The sequence below is a fragment of the Oenanthe melanoleuca genome, linkage group LGE22 (genome assembly GCF_029582105.1).
Source record: "Oenanthe melanoleuca isolate GR-GAL-2019-014 linkage group LGE22, OMel1.0, whole genome shotgun sequence".
NCBI classification, from domain to species: Eukaryota; Metazoa; Chordata; class Aves; order Passeriformes; family Muscicapidae; genus Oenanthe; species Oenanthe melanoleuca.
Genome location: NC_079363.1, coordinates 2,618,540 through 2,634,078, shown reverse-complemented (window position 1 = coordinate 2,634,078; position 15,539 = coordinate 2,618,540). Strand labels below are relative to the sequence as shown.

General features: G+C 66.9%; 2 protein-coding genes across 3 annotated transcripts; both read right to left on the bottom strand.

Moving 5' to 3' along the window:
* Positions 1-11: 11 nt before the first annotated feature.
* Positions 12-5,702, bottom strand: DTX3 (deltex E3 ubiquitin ligase 3). Its single transcript, XM_056515112.1, has 5 exons — positions 5,612-5,702; positions 4,660-4,721; positions 2,617-3,254; positions 1,117-1,334; positions 12-612 (listed from the first exon to the last, which is right to left on the bottom strand). Exons 2-5 carry the CDS (start codon positions 4,670-4,672, stop codon positions 141-143), a joined length of 1,341 nt encoding a protein of 446 aa, XP_056371087.1. The 5' UTR covers positions 4,673-4,721; positions 5,612-5,702; the 3' UTR covers positions 12-140.
* A 235-nt stretch (positions 5,703-5,937) lies between these two features.
* PIP4K2C (phosphatidylinositol-5-phosphate 4-kinase type 2 gamma) lies at positions 5,938-14,179 on the bottom strand. 2 transcript variants are annotated; one of them, XM_056515114.1, is made up of 10 exons: positions 13,984-14,179; positions 13,627-13,724; positions 13,452-13,548; positions 13,178-13,315; positions 11,179-11,325; positions 11,066-11,104; positions 10,480-10,593; positions 8,992-9,238; positions 7,118-7,221; positions 5,938-6,534 (listed from the first exon to the last, which is right to left on the bottom strand). In XM_056515114.1, the coding sequence occupies exons 1-10, from the start codon at positions 14,137-14,139 to the stop codon at positions 6,454-6,456; spliced, it is 1,221 nt and encodes a 406-aa protein (XP_056371089.1). In that variant the 5' UTR covers positions 14,140-14,179; the 3' UTR covers positions 5,938-6,453. The 2 variants fall into 2 exon arrangements, with proteins under 2 accessions (XP_056371089.1, XP_056371088.1); XM_056515113.1 differs by having other exon boundaries at positions 7,118-7,168; positions 13,984-14,165.
* Positions 14,180-15,539: the final 1,360 nt, after the last annotated feature.

Genomic DNA, 15,539 nt, shown 5'->3' with positions numbered 1-15,539 from the left:
GCCCCCCTCAATCCATTGCATATTTTTATTGGATCAAAGTTACAGACCTCGGGGGGAAATAAAAAATAAATAACCCCCCCCGAGGGTGGCACCCCCCAGGGTGGGGGGGCGGGGACCCCCCGTCTGTCTGGGGGTCAGGGCTATGTACAGGGGTCCGTCTGTCCGTGCTGTGGGGGCGGGGCGGCACCTGCCCCCCGGGGGGCCTGAGCCCCTCCCTGTGCCCCCCCTGCCAGCCAGGGGGCGGGGGGGGCTCCCCCTGCAGGGGGGTCCCATTGAATGGGGGGCTCCCCCTGCCCAGGGCTGTCTGGGGGGGCTCCCCCTGCAGGGGGGTCCCATTGAATGGGGGGCTCCCCCTGCCCGGGGCTGTCCTGCTGTGGGGGGATCCCCCTGCCCAGGGGGTGCTGCTCCTGCCCCCTCGTATGGGGGGATCCCCCTGCCCGGGGGTCCCGCTGCCCAGGGAGGGGCCGGGGGGTCCCTGCCGGCCCTGGGGGTGACCCTGGGGGGCTCCCCCTGCCCGGGAGGGTCCCTGTGCCCCCCCAGTCCTCGGTGATGCCCTTGGCCCGCAGCTCCTCCTGCACCCGGGCGAGGTACGTGGGGTCGGGGTACCCGAACCTGGGGGGGCACAGGGGGGGTCAGTCAGGCCGTGCCCCCCCCTCACCATCCTCCCTTCCCCCCACACCCCAGGTGCCCCCCAACCCCCCCCACCCCTGCACAGCTGCTGCCATTGTGGGGGATGGCATTCCCCCATTCCCCAACCCCCCAGGTACCCCCCAGGTGTTCCCATGCACCCCCCAAGTGCCCCCCAGTCCCACTAAGTGCCCCCCTCAGCCCCCCAGCAGCCCCTCAGGTACCCTTCAGGTATCCCCAGGTGACCCCCCCAGCCCACCAGGTGCCCCCCAGGTGTTCCCAGATATCCTCAGGTGCCCCCCATCTCCCCCAGGTGCCCCCCAGCCCCCTAGGTATCCCCAGGTACCTGCCAGGTACCCCCAGCTGCCCCCCAGGTGTTCCCAGATACCCGCTCAGCCCCCCCCCGGTGCCCCCCAGCCCCCCCGGTGCCCCCCGGTGCCCCCAGGTGCCCCCCAGCCCCCCCGGTGCCCCCGTGCCCCTGCCCCGCACAGCTGGGGCCCGCCGGTGCAGTTGGTTTTGTGGTGGATGTCGTTCCAGGTGATGACGTTGGCGCGGCCGGTGGTGAGCGAGGTGCCCACGGTGAAGGTGAGGCGCTGCGCGAACGCCTTGCGGAACAGCGCCAGCACCTTGTTCCCCTCGGGGCAGTCGGGCAGGTACGCCACGCGCGTGGTGCCGGGGTAGCGCACGCCGGGGTTGGGGTGCTCCACCTGCGGGGGATCAGGTGAGGGCACAGGTGAGGGAACAGGTGAGGGCACAGGTGAGGGAACAGGTGAGAGAGGCACAGGTGAGGTGAGGGAACAGGTGAGGGGAACAGGTGAGGAGAACAGGTGAGGGGAACAGGTGAGGGAACAGGTGAAAGGGGAACAGGTGAGGGAACAGGTGAGGGGAACAGGTGAGAGGGGCACAGGTGAGGGAACAGGTGAGGGGAACAGGTGAGGGGAACAGGTGAGGGGACAGGTGAGGGAACAGGTGAGAGGGGAACAGGTGAGGGACACAGGTGAGGGGAACAGGTGAGGGCACAGGTGAGGGAACAGGTGAGGGAACAGGTGAGGGAACAGGTGAGAGGGGAACAGGTGAGGGCACAGGTGAGGGGCACAGGTGAGGGGCACAGGTGAGGGGAACACGTGAGGGGCACAGGTGAGGGGCACAGGTGAGGGGAACAGGTGAGGGGCACAGGTATCACAGCCCCAGTTCAGGTGCTCCACCTGCAGGGAGGCACAGGTGAGGGCACAGGTGAGGGGAACAGGTGAGGGGGAACAGGTGAGAGGGGAGTGGTGGGGGGCACAGGGGGAGATGCCAGGGTCTGTTTGGTGCTGGGGCAGTGCCACCCCAGGTTCAGGTGCAGCACAGGGGATGCAGGGGACACACACCAGGTGAGGGACAGGGGGGTGGGGGCACCCAGCAGGGTTTGGGGCACCCAGGGGCACTGGGGGCACAGAGCTGGGTCGGGGGTATTTGGGGACACGCTGGGGACACAGAGCTGTGCCAGGGCCACCCAACAGAACTTGGGGACACCCAGGGGTGCCAGGCCACAGACCTGGCCCAGGAGCATTTGGGCAACCGGGGCCAGCAGGGGGCACAGGGCTGGGCTGGGATGATGGGGACACTCAGCAGGATTTGGGGGCACAGAGTTCAACCCGGGGCATTTGGGGTACCCACTGGGGGGCACCGGGCTGACTTGGACACTCAGCAGGATTTGGGGGCACAGAGCTGAACCCAGGGCATTCAGGGTGCCCATCCGGGGGCACAGGGATGCTGGGGACACTCAGCAGGATTTGGGGGCACAGGGCTGAACCTGGGGCATTGGGGGTACCCATGGGGGGCACAGGGCTGAGTTGGGGCACCCAAGGATGCTGGGGACACTCAGCAGGATTTGGGGACACAGAGTTCGACCCGGGGCACTCGGGGCACGCCCTGGGGGCACGGAGCCGGCCCAGCCCCACCCACCCCAGGGCATCGGGACCGCCCCAGCCCGCGGGCCGCACTCACCCCCTGCACGCCGGGCGGGAAGACGTACTGGATGATGATGGTGCCGAACGCCTCGTAGCCGGGCAGCGGCAGCGCGGCGTCGCGGGTGACCAGCATGCGGCCGTCGGGGGGCTGGTTGCCCACCAGCTGCCCGTAGAAGCGGCCGCAGACGGGGCAGGCGGAGCGCACCTGCAGCGCCCGCGCGATGCACTCGCCGCAGAAGGAGTGCCGGCAGCGCTCCAGCGTGCGCGGCCCGCGCATCTCGCCCAGGCAGATCGGGCACTGCCGCTCCGGCTCCTCGTCGCCCGGAGCGCCGGCCGCGCCCGCGGGGGGCTCGGGCCGCGCCCCCAGCACCTCGCCGTGCCGCTGGCTGCGCTTCTTGAGCTCCTTCTCGGTCTCCTTGAGCAGCGCCTTGAGCGCCTTGCGCGCCGGGCAGAGCGCGGCGGCGCCGGGCGGCCCCGCGGGGGTCGCGCAGAGCTGCAGCACGTACAGCTCGGGGGTCTCGCCGTCCACCAGGATCCGCACCCGCGCCTCCTGCGCCAGCAGCGCCAGGCGCGCCGCGCGCTCCCGCGTCACGAACTCCCACACGCGCTTCGGAACCGTCACCCGGCTCTTGGCCGGGGCGCCGCAGCCCGACATCCTCGAGAGCACGAAGGACACTGCGGGGACAGCGGCACGCGTGGGCACGGGCACCGAGCGGCGGGGACACCCCCAAACAGAGACCGGGCACGGGCACCCTCAAACAGAGAGAGACCGGGCACGGGCACCCCGAAACACACAGAGACATGGCACGGGCACCCGAGCGGCGGGGACACCCCCAAACAGAGAGAGACCGAGCACGGGCACCCCGAAACAGAGAGAGACCGGGCAGGGACACCCCGAAACACACAGAGACATGGCACGGGCACCGAGCGGCGGGGACACCCCCAAACAGAGGAGACCGAGCACGGGCACCCCGAAACAGCCACAGACATGGCACGGGCACCGAGCGGCGGGGACACCCCGAAACAGAGATCGGGCACGGGCACCCCCAAACAGAGAGAGACCGGGCAGGGACACCCCGAAACACACAGAGACCGGGCACGGACACCCCGAAACACACAGAGACATCGCACGGGCACCCGAGCGGCCGGGGACACCCCAAAACAGCCAGAGACCGAGCACGGGCACCCCGAAACACCCACAGACATGGCACAGGCACCCGAGCGGCGGGGACACCCCCAAACAGAGACCGGGCACGGGCACCCCGAAATACACAGAGACCGGGCACGGGCACCCCGAAACAGCCACAGACCGGGCACGGGCACCCGAGCGGCCGGGGACACCCCAAAACCATCAAGGGCTGGCCACAGGACCCTTGGAACCCCAAAATCTGGGCATGGGATCTTCAAAGCCTGAGACTGGGCATGGATACCCCAAAATCTCTCACAGATTGAGCATGGACCCTCCCAAACCCTCTGAGAGTGGACATGGATCCCCAAAACCTCTCAGAGCCTGGACATGGACCCCAAAATCCTCTGACACTGGACATGGACCCCAAAACCCTTCCCAGACTGGACATGGATCCCCAAAACCCAAAAAAGAGCTTGGGGAATCTGCCCCCCAAAACCAGAGTCTAAACACGACCCCCCCAAACCCGCTGAGTTTGGGCACTTAAGGGACCCCCCAAAATGCGCAGAGCCCGGCCAGGGCACCCAGGGGGGCTCCTGAGGGGACATTTACCCACCAAGGTTCCACCCCAAAAAAAACCTGCCCCGTGCCCCAAATCTGGGACACCCCGGGGGTGTCACCCTGCCGTGACCCCTGGGGGGCGGGGGCGAGGTTTGGGGTGTCCCCATCCCGGGGGGGTCCCCAGAGCCTGGGGCCATGCAGAGTGGGGGTCACACAGCCCGGGGGGGATCCCCAGAACCCGAGGGCTGTTCCATGGCAGGGGGGGCCCACAGGTGAAGGAGGAGGGGAATGTTCTAAGGGGGTCCCCAGAATCAGGGGGTCCCATGGGGGTCCCCAGAACCCAGGGCAGTGCAGAGTGGGGGTCACACAGCCCGGGGTGCCCCCCACACCCACCTGGTGAGCCCATGGGGGACACGAGCAGCGAGCGCTGGATCAGCAGAACCACGAGCCCGGGGCTGGGGGGACACACAGTGGGTGGGGGGGAGTCACAGGAGGCCCCCAAAACCCCCAAACCCAGCCTGGGGGCTCCTCGACCCCCCCCCAACCCCTCCCCGCCACAATAACAGCGGCAGTGCCACCCCCGTGTCCCCAGGGGACCCCGCACCCCGCCAGCCCGTCTGGGGGTCCCCAGCCCCGCAGCCCCCCCAGACCCGCTCAGCATCCCCGTGCGGGGGCCGGGGGGTAAAACACCCGCGATCGGGGGGGGCTGAACACGCCGCTGTCCCCCCAGCAACCCTCGTGTCCCCCCATCCCCCCGAGATTCCCGGGGGGCTCCGTGCGGGGGGGTCAGGGTGGGGGACGGGGGATGCGGCCGGGATGGGGCGGGGGGGATGGACAGGCCCGAGGAGGCCCAGGGGGGTCCCGGTAAGGCCTGGGGGGTCCCGGTGAGGCCCAGGGGGGTGCCGGTAAGGCCCAGGGAAGGCAGGACAGGCCCGGGGGGTGTCGGTGAGGCCCAGGGCGGTCCCGGTGAGGCCCAGGGCGGTCCCGGTGAGGCCCAGGGAAGGCAGGACAGGCCCGGGGGGGTCCCGATGGGGCCGGGGCGGACGGACGGGCCCGGGCGATGACAGGACAGGCCCGGGGGTCCGTGAGGGCTCCCGCCGAGGCCTGGGGAGCGGCTGAGGGAGGGGTGAGCCCCGATAAAGCCCGGGGGGTTCCGGGGGTCCCGCTGAGGCCCGGGGAGGGGCTGAGGGGGGGGGGGGGGTCGCTGCGGTGGAGGCAGCAGCAGGCCCGGGGCGGGGGGCGCGGGCGGGGCGCGGGCAGGGCGGTGCCGGGGCGGTGCCGGGGGGTGTCTCGGGGTTCCCGGGGGTGTCTCGGGGGTCTCGGCTCCCGGGGGTCCCGCACGCACCGGGCCCGGGCGGGCGCAGCATCGCGGGCGCGTCCGGCGGCGGGGGGCGCCCTGCGCGCGCCGCCTCACGTGACCGCGCGGGGCGGGGCCGCCATGGCAACGGGGGGGGCGGCGCCATGGCAACGGCGCGCGGGGCCGGCGGGAGAGCGTCGCCATGGCAACGCGCAAGGGGGCGGGGCCAAGGGAGGGGCGGGGCCTGGGAGGCGGCGATGAGCCGGGAATTCGGGGGTCCCTGGGAATTCGGGGGTCCCTGCGACATTGAGAGTCACCGGGAATTTGGGGATCCCTGGGAATTCGGGGGCCCATGGGAACGGCGCAGACTCCAGACCGGTTCAATAATTTATTTCTCGGGGTGCGGAGCGGGGGAAGGAGCCCCCCGAAACGGGGTGGGGGAGGGGGACACGACCCGCGACACGCCCACAAATGGGGGGAGGGGTGTCAGCCCAGCAGGGCTCCGCCCACCCGGGGGTCACAGCGGGCCGGGGTCCCGCCCTGACCCCCGGGAGCTGCAGCAAAGCGGGGGGGCTGTGAAGCCCCCCCAGGTCCCACATGGAGGGGAGCAGAGTGTGCCCCCAGCCCCATTGGAAAAGAGGGGGGGCTGCACCCCCTTCACCCCCCCTCCCTGGGGCAAGTAGTGTTTGATGCCCCCCCCCCAGCTTTGGAAGGAGGCAGGAGGGTCCCAGAGCCCCCTGTGCGGGGTGGGGGGGCACCCCAGACCCCCCAGACCCCCCCAGACCCCCCGACATAAAGTTAAGGCACTTGAGCATTGAAGCCCCATTGCGGGGTGGGGGCTGCCATGGGGGGCGTGGGGGGGGTTGGTCCCGTGGGGGGTCCGGGCCCCCTCAGGCGAAGATGTTGGTGATGAAGTCCAGGAAGCGCTTGGCGTATTGCTCGGGGTGCACGGTGGAGATCTCGGCTCCAGCCTGGGGGGGGGTCAGAGCCAGGGCACCCCAGAACACAGCTGTGCCCCCATAACACCCCCAGGGCACCCCAAAACAGAGCTGTGTCCTCCTGACACCCCAAAACAGAGCTGTGCCCCCATAACACCCCCAGGGCACCCCAAAATACAGCTGTGCTCCCCTGACACCCCAAAACAGAGCTGTGCCCTCCTGACACCCCAAAACAGAGCTGTGCCCCACCCCCGGCACCCTTAAACAGAGCTGTGCCCCACCCCCGACACCCCAAAACACAGCTGGGCACCCCAAAATACAGCTGTGCTCCCATAACACCCCAAAACAGAGCTGTGTCCTCCTGACACCCAAAACAGAGCTGTGCCCCACCCCCGGCACCCCAAAACACAGCTGGGCACCCCAAAATACAGCTGTGCTCCCCTGACACCCCAAAACAGAGCTGTGCCCCCATAACACCCCCACGAACATGCCAAAACAGAGCCCTGCCCTAAATACCCCGGGAACGCCCTGAGACCCCCAGGAACGACCCCTGAGACCCCCCAACACCCCCACACCCCATTTCAGGAGCCCCTCCCCATTTGGGGTCCCCCCTCACCCCGTGTTTGACGGTCTTGGCCGCGTGCGCCGCCTTCTTGCGGGCGTCGTACTGGGTGAGGACGTCGATCAGCCCCATGAAGTACACCTCCCGTCTGGGGGCTCCTGGGGACAGCGGCCTGAGCGCCCCTGCACCCCGAACCGCTGCACCCCGAACCCCAAACTGCTGCACCCCGAACCGCTGCACCCCGAACCCCAAACCTGCTGCACCCCGAACCCCCCTGAACCCCAAACCCCCTGCACCCCGAACCGCTGCACCCCGAACCCCAAACTGCTGCACCCCGAACCCCCCTGAACCCCAAACCCCCTGCATCCCAAACCTGCTGCACCCTGAACACCCTGCACCCTGAACCCCAAACCTGCTGCACCCCGAACCCCTGCACCCCAAACCCCAAACTGCTGCACCCCGAACCCCAAACCTGCTGCACCCCGAACCGCTGCACCCCGAACCCCAAACTGCTGCACCCCGAACCTGCTGCACCCCGAACCCCAAACCTGCTGCACCCCGAACCTGCTGCACCCCGAACCCCCCTGAACCCCAAACCTGCTGCACCCTGAACTTGCTGCACCCTGAACCCCAAACCTGCTGCACCCCGAACCTGCTGCACCCTGAACCTGCTGCACCCTGAACCTGCTGCACCCCGAACCCCCCTGAACCCCAAACCCCCTGCACCCAAACCTGCTGCACCCTGAACCCCCTGCACCCAAACCTGCTGCACCCTGAACCCCAAACCCCCTGCACCCCGAACCCCTGCACCCTGAACCCCAAACCTGCTGCACCCCGAACCCCCCTGAACCCCAAACCCCCTGCACCCAAACCTGCTGCACCCTGAACTTGCTGCACCCCGAACCTGCTGCACCTGAACACCCTGCACCCTGAACCCCAAACCTGCTGCACCCCGAACCTGCTGCACCCTGAACATCCTGCACCCTGAACCTGCTGCACCCCGAACCCCCCTGAACCCCAAACCCCCTGCACCCAAACCTGCTGCACCCCAAACCCCTGCACCCTGAACCTGCTGCACCCCGAACCCCCCTGAACCCCAAACCCCCTGCACCCCGAACCTGCTGCACCCCAAACCCCTGCACCCTGAACCTGCTGCACCCCGAACCCCCCTGAACCCCAAACCCCCTGCACCCCGAACCTGCTGCACCCCAAACCCCTGCACCCTGAACCTGCTGCACCCCGAACCCCCCTGAACCCCAAACCCCCTGCACCCCGAACCTGCTGCACCCCAAACCCCTGCACCCTGAACCTGCTGCACCCCGAACCCCCCTGAACCCCAAACCCCCTGCACCCCGAACCTGCTGCACCCCAAACCCCTGCACCCTGAACCCCTGCACCCCAAACCTCCTGCACCCCGAACCTGCTGCACACTGAACCCCTGCACCCCAAACCCCTGCACCCCAAACCCCTGCACCCCGAACCTGCTGTACCCCGAACCCTCTGCACCCCAAATTCCCCCCCTGCACCCCAAACCCCCCTGCACCCCAAATCCCCTGCACCCCGAACTTCCCCCTGCACCCTAAACCCGCCCTGCACCCCAAATCCCCATGATCCCGAACCCCCTGCACCCCGAACCCCCCTGCACCCCAAACTCTCCCCCTGCACGCCAAACCCCCCTACACCCAACCCCCCCATGACCCCCAAACCCCCTGCACCCCGAACCCCCCTGCACCCCAAACTCTCCCCCTGCACCCCAAACTCTCCCCCTGCACGCCAAACCCCCCTGCACCCAACCCCCCCATGACCCCCAAACCCCCTGCACCCCGAATCCCCTGCACCCCAAGCCCCCCATGACCCCCGAATCCCCTGCACCCCAATCCCCTGCACCCCAATCCCCCATGACCCCAGTCCCCCCCGGCCCCGCTCACCCTCGGCCCCGCGCAGCGCGTACACGTCCACGCAGGGGTCGAACTCGCCGGGGCCCAGGGGCCGGTAGGAGTTGAGGAGCCCCCCCAGCCCCTCGGGGGAGGTGCCATAGGGACCCCCCAGCCCCCCCTCATCGCCCCCCCCGAGCTCTTCTTCCTCCAGCTCCTCCTCCTCCTCCTGCTCGCCCCGCTCCACCTCGTGGATGCCCAGCAGCAGGCTGTAGTCCATCAGCTTCTGCTGCACCAGGAACTGGGGGGAACCGCAGGAATTGGGGGGACATGCCAAAATCCTTGGCCCCCCCAGACTCCCAGATCCTGGGCATGGCCCCCCAAACCCCCAGAGCCTGGGCATGAACCCCCAAACCCCCAGAGCCTGGGCATGAACCCCCCAAACCCCCAGAGCCTGGGCATGAACCCCCCAAACCCCCAAAGCCTGGGCATGGCCCCCCCAAACCCCCAAAGCCTGGGCATGGCCCCCCCAAACCCCCAAAGCCTGGGCATGGCCCCCCCCAGACCCCCAGATCCTGGGCATGGCCCCCACAAACCACCAGAGCCTGGGCATGGTCCCCCCAAACCCCCAGATCCTGGGTATGAACCCCCCAAACCCCCAAAGCCTGGGCATGGTCCCCCCAAAGCCCCAGAGCCTGGGCATGGCTCCCCCAAACCACCAGAGCCTGGGCATGAACCCCCCAAACCCCCAAAGCCTGGGCATGGCCCCCCCAAACCACCAGAGCCTGGGCATGGTCCCCCCAAACCCCCAGATCCTGGGTATGAACCCCCCAAACCACCAGAGCCTGGGCATGGTCCCCCCAAACCCCCAGATCCTGGGTATGGCCCCCCAAACCCCCAGATCCTGGGCATGGCCCCCCCAAACCACCAGATCCTGGGTATGAACCCCCCAAACCCCCAAAGCCTGGGCATGGCCCCCCAAACCCCCAGATCCTGGGCATGGCCCCCCCAAACCACCAGATCCTGGGTATGAACCCCCCAAACCCCCAAAGCCTGGGCATGGCCCCCCGACCCCCAGAGCCTGGGCATGGTCCCCCCAGACCCTGGACATTGAGACCCCCACAACCATCAAATACTGGACGTGATCCCCAAAATCCACTCGGATTCTCAAAGCTGGGGGGACAACCAAGGGATCATTAGGGGTGGGGGACACTCCACGGCCCCAGGGAGAAACCCCCCAAACCCCCAAACCCTGGGAACAGGGGGGTCTTACCCCAAACCCTGGGAACAGGGGGGTCTCCCCCCCAAACCATCAAACTCTGGGCACAGGGGGGTCTTGCCCCCCAAACCCCGGGCACAGGGGGGTCTTGCCCCCCAAATCCCGGGCACAGGGGGGTCTCCCCCCAAAACCCCAAACCCTCAAACTCTGGGCACAGGGATGCCCAAACAAAGGGTCATTTGGGGTGGGGGTCACTCCCATGGCTGAGGGGGGGACCAGCCCCCCTCAGTGGCTCCCTGGGGGTGCAGCCCCCCAGTTCCCACCTCCACATCCCGCTTGAGCTTGTCCATGAACTCTCTCTGCTGCTCCTCTTCCACGAACACCTTCTCGTTTTTGTTGAGGAAATCCACGTCCTTCAGCGTGGGCAGCTCCTTGCCCTGGGGAGGGACGGGGGGCAGCCCCCCAAAACACCCCTGAGCTGGTGGGGACACTCCCAGGCACAGGCTGTACCTGTGGGGTCACAGGTGAGCCCCTCCTCAGGGGAAGGAGCCCTTCTGGGGGATGGGAGACAGGTCACCATTGTAACATTGACATAATAATTATTATTTTGTTGAGGAAATCCACGTTCCTCAGCGTGGGCAGCTCCTTGCTCTGGGGAGGGACAGGGGGGCAGCTGGAGGGGCACCCCAGGGCAGTGGGACCCTCCCTGGGTGTACCTGTGGGGTCACAGGTGAGCCCCTCCTCAGGGGAATGAGCCCTTCTGGGGGATGGGGGACAGGTCATTACTGTAACATTGTCATTATAATTATTATAAATCATTGTTATATGACAGTTGTCATTATTGGGGGAGAGGGAAAAACCTGCAGACCCCACCCCCAAACTGGGGGCTCCCAGCATCCTCTGCCATACCTTCTCCTTGTCACTGGCCTCTCTGTCCACGAGGGAGCCCTGAGAGGGACAGAGGGGACAGGTTAGGGGGGCTGCCCCCCAGGGTGACCAGGGGTGGGGGGACACCCCGATACCTTCAGGTCGTACTTCCTGTGCACGGGCAGGCGGGGGCTGAACAGGTTCCTCATCACCAGCAGGTAGGTGTCCTCGCTGTCCACGCTGACACGGTACATGCCCAGGAACCGCGGCAGCAGCGTCTGCCCGTGGCACTGCACCACGTACTGGGGGGACAGACGGACACAGCTGGGGACAGAGGGACACTGCACCACGTACTGGGGGGACAGACGGACAGAGGGACAGAGAGACACTGCACCACGTACTGGGGGGACAGATGGACACAGCTGGGGACAGAGGGACACTGCACCACGTACTGGGGGGACAGATGGACAGAGGGACACAGCTGGGGACAGAGGGACACTGCACCACGTACTGGGGGGACAGACGGACACAGCTGGGGACAGAGGGACACTGCACCACGTACTGGGGGGACAGAGGGACAGAGGGCAGAGGGACAGAGGGACAGTGGGACAGTGGGACAGAGGGACAGTGGGACAGAGGGACACTGCACCATGTACTGGGACAGACAGAGGGACAGTGGGACAGTGGGACAGAGGGACAGTGGGACAGAGGGACAGAGGGACACTGCACCACGTACTGGGACAGGGGACAGAGGGACAGAGGGACAGAGCTGGGCTGGGGACAGAGGGACACTGGACACACAGCGGTGACACTGGGACACACAGAGGTGACACTGGGACACACAGCGGTGACACTGGGACACACACAGGTGACACTGGGACACACACAGGTGACACTGGGACACACAGAGGTGACACTGGGACACACAGCGGTGACACTGGGACACACAGCAGTGACACTGGGACACACACAGGTGACACTGGGACACATAGAGGTGACACTGGGACACACACAGGTGACACTGAGGACACACAGAGGTGACACTGAGGACACAGCGGTGACACCGGGACACACAGGTGACACTGAGGACACACAGGTGACACTGAGGACACACAGGTGACACTGAGGACACAGCGGTGACACCGGGACACACACAGGTGACACTGGACACACACACACAGGTGACACCGGGACACACAGCGGTGACACTGGGACACACAGAGGTGACACTGGGACACACAGAGGTGACACTGAGGACACAGCGTTGACACTGGACACACAGAGGTGACACTGAGGACACACACAGGTGACACCGGGACACACAGAGGTGACACCGGGACACACAGAGGTGACACTGGACACACAGCGGTGACACCATGGGACACACACAGGTGACACTGGGACACACAGCGGTGACACTGGAAACACAGAGGTGACACTGGACACACGCAGGTGACACTGGACACACACAGGTGACACCATGGGACACACAGCGGTGACACTGGAAACACAGAGGTGACACTGGACACACACAGGTGACACTGGACACACAGAGGTGACACCGGGACACACAGAGGTGACACTGGACACACACAGGTGACACCATGGGACACACAGAGGTGACACTGGACACACACAGGTGACACTGGACACACAGAGGTGACACTGAGGACACACACAGGTGACACTGGGACACACACAGGTGACACTGAGGACACACACAGGTGACACCATGGGACACACAGCGGTGACACTGGAAACACACAGCGGTGACACCGGGACACACACAGGTGACACCATGGGACACACAGCGGTGACACCATGGGACACACACAGGTGACACTGGGACACACAGAGGTGACACTGGACACACACAGGTGACACTGGACACACAGAGGTGACACTGAGGACACACACAGGTGACACGGAGGACACACACAGGTGACACTGAGGACACACAGAGGTGACACTGGACACACAGCGGTGACACCGGGACACACAGCGGTGACACTGAGGACACACAGTGGTGACACCGGGACACACACAGCGGTGACACCGGGACACACAGCGGTGACACTGGATCCACAGCAGTGACACTATGGGACACACAGAGGTGACACCGGACACACCGGCGCCACCGTGCCCCAGCCCTACCTGGTGGTAGTGGGACAGCAGCCCGTGCACGTCGGCCACGCCCTCGCTGGACAGCTCCTTCAGCACCAGCGCCCCGTCCGCCGACTGCAGCAGGTGGCGCCCGCCGGCCCAGCGCGGGGGGCTGCGGGCCAGGGACACCTGGGCACGGGAGGGGAAGTGACCGGAGCGGGGCAGCGCCAGACCCCCCAGAACACACACACACACACACACACACACACACACACACACACACACACACGCGCACACACACACACACACACACACACACACACACCTGGTAATCCTGGTCATCCACGCCGAAGCGCTCGCGCAGGTTCCTGAACACCTGGGGGCAGTACTCCTTGAACTTGAAGTGGCTGGGCAGGTTCTCCCTGAGTTTGGGGGGGCCGTGAGTTCCTGGGGTGTCCCCCCGCCGTGCGGCGCTGCCCCCACCCCCCCGTGCTGCTCACCTGTTGAACAGGTGGTTGTTGACCTTGATTTTGGAGCTGGCTTTGAAGTCGTCGGGCAGCAGCATCACGGGCAGCGGCACCTGGCTCAGCTCGTTGATCTGGGGAGGGCGCGTTGGGACCCCCAGACACCCCCGGACACCCCCGGGCCGGTGAGAGCCCAAAGCCCCGGGGGTCCCTGGGGGGGGGAGATAACGGGGCCAGGGGACGGGGACACGGGATCCCGGGCGGGGGAGAGCTGAGGGTCCCGGGGAGGGCACGGGGATGCGGGGACAACACGCGGGGTCCCGGGGGAAGAGGTGCCGGGGACGGGCGGGGTCCCGGGGGAAGCGCCGCGGGGGTCCCGGTGCAGCTCCTGACCTGGTGCGTGACCCCCCAGCCCAGCACGGCCAGCAGCGGGTCCGCGGCCCGCGGCAGCTTCACGCGCTGCGGCACGAAGCGCTTCTGCTTCTTCTTGGTGCGGGCGGCGCCGGGGCCGGGGCCGCTGCAGGGACCCGCCGCTGCCGCCGCCGCCATGGCCGCCGCTTCCGCTTCCGCCGCCGCTTCCGCTTCCGCCGCCGCTTCCGCCGCTACTTCCGCCCGCTCCCCGCGCGGCACCGGAAGCCGGAAGTGACGCCGACAGTTGGGCGGGGCTGGGCAGTGCCACTTCCGGCCGCCAGGTGGCGCCAGAGGCACGGGCAGGGGCGTGGGACCGGACACGTGACACGGACACGTGTGAGGAAAATTAACCCACGAACAGCCGAGGTTCGTGTCCGAAAAGGAGACAGAGGAGAGGCACAGACTGCACAGGGCAGGTGTGACCCCACGGGACAGGTGTGACCCCACGGGACAGGTGTGACCCCATAGGTACAGGTGTGACCCCACGGGACAGGTGTGACCCCACAGCACAGGTGTGACCCCACAGGAACAGGTGTGACCCCATAGGGACAGGTGTGACCCGTAGGGACAGGTGTGACCCCACAGCACAGGTGTGACCCCACAGCACAGGTGTGACCCCACGGGACAGGTGTGACCCCACAGCACAGATGTGACCCCACGGGACAGGTGTGACCCGTAGGGACAGGTGTGACCCCACAGCACAGGTGTGACCCCACAGGAACAGGTGTGACCCCACAGGAACAGGTGTGACCCCACAGCACAGGTGTGACCCCATAGGGACAGGTGTGACCCCACAGGAACAGGTGTGACCCCATAGGGACAGGTGTGACCCCACGGGACAGGTGTGACCCCACAGGAACAGGTGTGACCCCACGGGACAGGTGTGACCCCATAGGGACAGGTGTGACCCCACAGCACAGGTGTGGCCCCATAGGGACAGGTGTGACCCCACGGGACAGGTGTGACCCACAGGAACAGGTGTGACCCCACAGGAACAGGTGTGACCCCATAGGGACAGATGTGACCCCATAGGGACAGGTGTGACCCCACAGCACAGGTGTGACCCCATAGGGACAGATGTGACCCCATAGGGACAGGTGTGACCCCATAGGGACAGGTGTGACCTCATAGGGACAGGTGTGACCCCATAGGGACAGATGTGACCCCATAGGGACAGGTGTGACCCCATAGGGACAGGTGTGACCCCACAGGAACAGGTGTGACCCCACGGGACAGGTGTGACCCCACAGCACAGGTGTGACCCCACGGGACAGGTGTGACCCCACAGCACAGGTGTGACCCCACAGGAACAGGTGTGACCCCATAGGGACAGGTGTGACCCCCCAGCACAGGTGTGACCCCACAGGAACAGGTGTGACCCCGTAGGGACAGGTGTGACCCCTGCAGACCCCCCTGCAGGTGGGGGTGTCTCTCCCCCCTCCCCAGATCCCGAGTGCTTCCCACTCCAATGTCCCCTGGGACCCAAAATCCCCCAGAGTGACCCCAATGTCCCCTGTGACCCTCACCCCAAAATCCCC

Coding starts and splice junctions, on each gene's coding strand:
- PIP4K2C (XM_056515113.1), bottom strand. CDS start 14,139: ATGGCGGCGGCGGCAGCGGCGGGTCCCTGCAGCGGCCCCGGCCCCGGC. Junction 10,594..11,065: donor AGGCCAGTGACAAGGAGAAG/GTATGGCAGAGG, acceptor GTCCCTCCCCAG/GGCAAGGAGCTGCCCACGCT. Junction 9,239..10,479: donor AGCTCAAGCGGGATGTGGAG/GTGGGAACTGGG, acceptor GGTTCCCCCCAG/TTCCTGGTGCAGCAGAAGCT.
- DTX3 (XM_056515112.1), bottom strand. Junction 1,335..2,616: donor TCCCGCCCGGCGTGCAGGGG/GTGAGTGCGGCC, acceptor GATCCCCCGCAG/GTGGAGCACCCCAACCCCGG. Junction 613..1,116: donor TGCACCGGCGGGCCCCAGCT/GTGCGGGGCAGG, acceptor GTGCCCCCCCAG/GTTCGGGTACCCCGACCCCA.